The following is a 6773-nucleotide window of genomic DNA, read 5'->3' on the forward strand; positions in this document are numbered from 1 at the left end:
CAATGCTCAGTCAGCTGCAGATGAACCAGCTCCATGCTCAGTGCCCCAGCTAATCAGCATTCCAGGAAGGACAACAACACGACATTTTCCACAGAGGTCCCATGAGGAATAAGGCATGTCTGCATACTTTTTGCAGCACATACCATATTACCAAGGGATTCCCTTCCCAAGAAACTACTGCTCTCTGGATTACAGACACTCTCTGTTATCTGGATGTTATGGATACACAGTACTCCGGGCAACAGTTTCAGCACAGATAAATGCAGTAAATAAACTTTCACCACCAGCTTCAAGAAACGTTTGATCTGCAGCTCTTGCCTAACCAGGGCAGGTCATATCCCCACTGGCACCAAAGCCGCAGTAGCATTTAAAAAGTGCCACAGCCTCCCAGTACTAAGCTTCTCCTACCAAGTCTTTCTCTCTTTCCAGTGAGATTTGATGATGCAGTGGAGGTTCTCTTCTATCACAAATCTCTCAACGGAGTGGCTGCCAGGCATGACAGGACCCTGGTAAGAAAAAGTGAACATTCATGAAGATCACTGCTAATGCAGTGGTACCGTAGGCAGCAAGCTTTCTTAGATACATTTACAGGTAGAAAAAAGTTGCCCAACATCCACATAAACACTATGAGGTCTCAGCTGCCCTGTATCCTTCAGAACTAAAAAAGCTGGTATGACACATTTCCACACAAACCTCAGAGTCACCCATGTTTAAAACAAAACAAATAGTGGGACTCATTAGAAGAAGAGATAAGAACAAAGTTAGAGAACATGATTTTAAGTTCTGTAAGATTGTAAGAGCATCTGCTTCTTCCCTTGCTTTGTAGAATCACTGGAAAAAAAAACCCATCTAAGCTAGACTACAAAAGCCTAGCCTAAAGACATAGAGTGGAAAGAATACACACTCATGGTCTTCTCCACTGCAAAAACCAGAGGCCAGTAAGCGAAAGTAAAAGGCAGAAGACTCAATTTTGCTGCTGGCCTTCCAACCACTCACTGTCCTGGGAGAGAGGACATCACATACATCACATTTTCACCAATATTGCCCCAGGAACCTAACTGTGAAATCCATTCACCATTCCACATGGCAATTACTCACCTCAGGGTCATCCGTGTAGTCAAACATCCTAAAAATAACCCTTGGCATCGGGTATACAGAATCTTCAGTGTGGGGTGGGGGTGTGAAGGGAGGCAGATTGTGTTGCAGTGCCTCACAGAGCACGCTGTCAAAAGCCAAGTAGGGCCTCAGGATGTGCCGCTCTTGCCAACGGTCTTTTTTCAATTTCTGAATCTGAGACCAAAGGCAGTCTAAATACTGAAGGGAAAGATGAGAAACATTAGATCTGCTGAATCTCTGAACAAAAAGGGCAGTTTCCTGAACTATCTGAAATGTATACATTCCTTACTACATCCAGAAAAAAAAAGTTTCTTAAACTGCTGATTCAATAAACGAACAAATAATTTAAGAACCCTAAATGTCAGAACTATTCCTGAGTCCATACAGCTTTGTGTCAGCAAAATTTAACTTTTGGCAATTTTTTAAACACCAACAGGCACCTGAGGAGCCCCAGAGAAACTACAGCAGAGAACAGTCACTACTCTTTGGTGGTATTAAAAGCATCATAATATCCCAGCATGCTCACGGTTTCACACAAAAATTCCTTTTAACATGAAGCCCTGTAACCTACAGATCAAAATTAAACACTACAATTTACTTCGTAAGTTTTCCTCAGGGGCTTGGAGCAAACAACAGAATCCCCTCCTTCTTACTCAACTCAACCTCTTATTTCAGCCCAATACTTGCAAAAGAATTCCCCATACAGAACTTTTTGGAATCAATGGCAAATAGGAGGCAAATCAAAGCATTCACTCTTAAGAGATGCCTTCTAATTTCATGATAAAAGAACACCTCAGCACGAAATTATTTTTCCAGCTTTCTGAAGGAATGAAGTGTAAAGTTTAGTTACCTCTTCTTGTGGATGTGGTTTGTCAGCAGTCCACACTTGCAGCATGGGTACATGAATCTTCTGGCGGCGTCTGTTTAAACAAGAGAGAAAACATGATCTTTAACAGACTAATTTAGGACAGCAGTCTTGTTTTTATTGTGTGTGTGCTACTATTCATTCTCTTCAGCTGATAAAGTCTACAGTAGATAAAAACCAGGTTTGTGATCCTTAAAATACATTCGTCATAGTAACTTGACAACATCAACTTGAAGCACCTAGACAGAAAGCAACCACACTGTACAGGACTAATGCAACAATCTATTTGTATTAACAGCACACTTACAACTCCAGCTGCATGAGCATGAGCAGAACAAGACCTTAAACATACCCTAGAACTAGACAAGACTGTAAAGCTTTTCAAATTCAAAAATCTCTCCACCTACTGCATTTTTAGGGCTTTGTTTTCCCCCCACAAAATGGTTCACACCTAAAGTTTTAGAATACATTAAGGTGAGCAAAAGTCAAGACTATTACTTCACACTTGAACAGACACCAAAGAGAGTGTTTGTAACCAGTTACAACTTACTTCAGATAGCTTTCTGCCTGAGACAAGAGACGATCCATTTCAGCATCCTTCTTCTCATATAACTCCTTTCCAACCCAAGGCAAAGATGACAGAAATGCAAACATATACCAGTCACATCGCACCTAGAGGAAGGTAATACACCAAAACTTGAGTAAGCTCCAGCAGATTCTGCACACATGCATTTCCATTTAAAACATCAGCAAGTTGTTTTGGGGGAATGTAAAGACCAGCAGTTGCAACTGGACAGGCAAGGCACCAGAAAAATTATTCATGCTTGAAAAGTATAATTTTTCACTTGAACTGTGTTAGGCAGACTTAAAAAATGGGATAAATGGCATCATTTTCAAAGTTCTCCAAATGTTCAGTACAGCAGAAAAGCTAGGCACACTCTGCAATTTGCAGAGTAAGGTAAAATAAATTTCAATTTGGCCACTTCATCATACTTTCTTACTATACACGTATTTCCCAATTGCCACAGGCTCCTTTCACTAACGCTCAGGAAACTGCATGTGTCAATCCATTTAGGCTCCCCTCCCTAAAACCTCACTGTTCTAAGCATAAGGACTGAACAAACAGTACAAACAAATTGTGAAACAGGCCCAGGGAGCCCCCAGATCTTTTGCTTACTTGGGGTACGTCCTCCTCCTGGGTCACACTCACAAAGTTCTCAAACATAGCTACCATTGAAGGCGCAGCTATTACATGGCAATTCACGAGATCAGACAGAAAACGTACCTAAAGAAGAGAAAAAGAACATTCTAAATTACTACATTTTGATCTGGCGGCACACGTACAAACAAACATTACTGAAATTATTAAAGTAAACCACTAATAAAAGTATAATACTCATTCAGTACCACAAAGGCTGAAATACTGCACACTGCACAGACTCACCTTTCAATGACAAACATCATACGTGCTGCCTAACATATTGTTCACTATAATGTCCTAATCCCTCCCACTGCAATAACATAAGGATAATATTCCTAAATAAGGAATAGTAGGAAACATGCAAACTGATATTACAGAAGAAAACCGTGGTACTTCTCTCTATTCTATACAGTATCAGATAACAAAAATAACAGAAGTTCTAGCAATTAGAGTGTATTAATAGAAGTGTCCTACAGTTGACCTAACATCAGTCTCTTGACTAGAATCTTAATTTTCACCAGTGGGATTCATAAAAAGGTGGGGAACTTGGCAGTGGGCTTCTAAATCAGACACTGCTGAGGTGTCCAATACCTTACAGCAGACAAAATCTATAATCAGCAAGGATGGAGCAAATGGTTTCAAAGACAACCAGCACTTAAAACTGACGGCTTGATCTTTACCCTTATCAGAAGAATGTAACCAAACATCAAAAACAGCTTTTAAGAACTACAGTGGTTATTTTCTTTTAAATTTTTTTTCCAGAGGAGGCACAGGATTGTCATGTACCTCTGAATACAAGGAAAGTGGACTTTTTTTTTTTAATCTTTAACATTTGACCGAAGGACAAACAGCGAAAAGTACCTCCGTTTAACACAAATTGAATTTTTCACTCTGAAAAAGATACTGTTGGAAATAAATTTGCAAATGTAATGTGACTCCTCGCCCGTGAGAAAGAAAATACTTCTCACATAACACACATTTCCTCTTGGAATATTTACAGTGTACTGCACATTGATGGCAAGACACTGAAACACACATTGCAAGTAATAAAAAGGTGAAAGGAGGAAAGAAAAAGGACATTTAGCAAACAGACAAATAAAACTCCACTTACTAAATGCACAGCTTCATTATACATGTTGACTTTCAGACATTCTTTAAGCTGACGAATCATGGCTTCCACGAATTCCCCGCCAAAATTGTAGTTCCTGGCATTCAGCAAGCCCACCAATGTCGTGTAAACAGTAAGCTTCTCTGGTAGCAGACGTGCGCTGACACAGAAAAAGAAATACTGTGTTAGCTGTTTGTTCATTGCGTGCCAATTGGCCACAACATTGCATCTTAGAATCTGCCTGCTCTAAGTCAAACTTGCCTCATGAGGAAATCAGAAAAGACAGCTGCTATCACTTTCTTGTACTAAAAATTTGCTTTTTATATATATACCTAAGTGCTGACTATACCGGAGGGTTGGAGAAATAATATTAGTGACAGAATTTATTGCAAGAATGCAAAAAGTTGTTTTAAGTTCGCAATGAATAAATAATGTTATACACAGCATGGGAAGGTCAGGTCCTACTGTAAAAAAGTAATTTACGTCAACCATTTTTGTATACCCGTAAGTATACTATAAGCGGTATCCGTCCGCTGCCCGGAAAGGAAGCACACTAATTACCTTTTAATAAAAACATTGCTACAAAATAGACTTTAAGTATCTGCAAAACCTTAGCACAGGTGTAATAGTCTGCCATCACACCCTTCCTTCGGACTTGTTTTACCCGATGCAACAGATCCTGCACAATCCCTCCCTCAACACCATCGAGTGACCCTGACATGGCACCTCTGCTTCTGCACTTTGCGAGGGAGAGGAAGGAGAGCTGGCAGCCACCAGAGAACCTGGTTTCTGCTCCTCTCGTTCCCAGTTCCTATCCTCTAGCAAATGGGCTGACAAAGGCATGAGCACATGCCTGCCAGGGAAGACAAAGCTGCGAGAAATCATCACAGATAACAATAAAAGGTAGCTGTTAGCAGCCACTTCGGTGGTATTAAGCACTTAATGTGAAACAGGATTTTGCCCGACATTGCTGTGTTCCCACAGCTACTGCAGACCAGTTCTAATGCTTCATCTACCTGCTTCGAGATTGAATTATACCCAGTAAGTTATGAGCTTCTTCCTCTATTTATTTCATTTGTAGTAAGATAAACTCTAGGCTATGACAGCAATCAGGAACAAGAGCTATTCATGGCTTTTAAACTACCTTAAACACTAAACTTATGCACAACGAAAGCACACCCCACCTTCCCAGACCTTCTCAATACGTACACAGTACATAGTATTCTTAGGATCTTGCTTTTGTAATTTGGCAGATCAGCTTCCAAAACACCAGCTAGGCCCTCCAGGTTGCTCTCCAAAGACGAATTACTCTAAAATGAAAATAGAAAAAAAAAACGTTTTATCAACCAGGCAAAATGAACTAGTTCAATTCTCACATGCAAGACAATGAAGCTGGACAAGAGCATCCTTTCATGTCGCCTGATTTTTCAAGGCAACCATCCACCAGCAGCGAACATCTGTTCTCGCTTGCCGAGGAAGAGCTGCACCCGACCGCCAAGCTCCCCGGCTAGGAACTTTCCCCAGGGATGCAAGATCTAATATCAGCCCGGGAACACCCCGGTAGCGCGGCTGAACATTGATTAACAACACCTTGTTTTTCAGACCATCATCATCTTTTGTTCTGCCACCCCCGCCTCCTCCATCAGCCCTATTGTCGGGACTGGAAACTTATGCTGCAGGAAGACCATTTAATTCTTCCACACCCTTCCCAGGCTAGGACCATCAGCACCATCTTTCGATACAATAGTAACTATCCCCCGGCCGTTTATCGCCGATTGGGAAGCACTATGCTACGATTTAAACCCTTACCCGCCACAGCACGTGGCTTAGCGAAAAAACGGCAACTTTCCCCCCGTCTCATAAAATTAGTATTTTTTTTTGAAGGTCGCTGCTACCGACGAAGTGCCCCCACGCCACGCACGGGAAGGGGAGAGGGCGAAGGGAAACAAGGCTTTAACTCTCCCGAGCCGCCAGCCCGCCTACCTTCTCTCCCACCCTGCAGATGAGCGACTCGAGCCTCTCCTCGATCTCCGACGGCTCGGACGTCCTCCGCCTCTTGTGGGGCTGCCCTGCTCCGACAACACACCGAGCACAGCGTTACCCACGCCGCAGAAACCCTGCTGCTCGCTCCTCCATCCCGCCGCTGCTCCATCCCGCCCAATCCACCCTCCCTGCCCGGCCACCTCGGGGGGGACGCGGGGCTCACCATCACTGTCGTCGCTGTGCCGCCGCCGTGACATGGCAAGGAGTGGCGGAGAGGAGCAGGCGGAGAGGAGCAGCCGGGAGGAGCGGTGAGGAGCTGTGCGGAGCGCTACAGAGCTCCGGGAAGCACTGGGCCGAGACACCCCGCGCGGGCCGACCAAGTGCGCCGCCTCCCCGCCCGCGGCCGCGCTGTTTCCGGGGCGGGCACGGGCTCTCCCGCCCACTTCCCTGAGGAACCCGAGCCCTTCCGGGGCAGGCACGAAGAAGGGGGAGGAGGAGGC

At 43.6% G+C, this 6773-nt stretch overlaps 1 protein-coding gene across 1 annotated transcript in view; it reads right to left on the minus strand.

Moving 5' to 3' along the window:
- The window catches only part of NCBP1 (nuclear cap binding protein subunit 1), a 28707-nt gene extending 22080 nt beyond the window's left edge, over positions 1-6627 (minus strand). Inside the window, exons 1-9 of the mRNA XM_054652419.2 lie at positions 6497-6627; positions 6274-6359; positions 5500-5600; positions 4294-4450; positions 3159-3266; positions 2532-2653; positions 1967-2036; positions 1099-1314; positions 409-506 (exon numbers count right to left, since the gene is read on the minus strand). Coding sequence (XP_054508394.1) covers positions 409-506; positions 1099-1314; positions 1967-2036; positions 2532-2653; positions 3159-3266; positions 4294-4450; positions 5500-5600; positions 6274-6359; positions 6497-6530 — 992 coding nt within the window. The 5' untranslated portion in view covers positions 6531-6627. The remainder of the gene's footprint in view (positions 1-408; positions 507-1098; positions 1315-1966; positions 2037-2531; positions 2654-3158; positions 3267-4293; positions 4451-5499; positions 5601-6273; positions 6360-6496) is intronic.
- Positions 6628-6773: the final 146 nt, after the last annotated feature.

The sequence above is a fragment of the Agelaius phoeniceus genome, chromosome Z (assembly GCF_051311805.1).
Source record: "Agelaius phoeniceus isolate bAgePho1 chromosome Z, bAgePho1.hap1, whole genome shotgun sequence".
NCBI lineage: Eukaryota > Metazoa > Chordata > Aves > Passeriformes > Icteridae > Agelaius > Agelaius phoeniceus.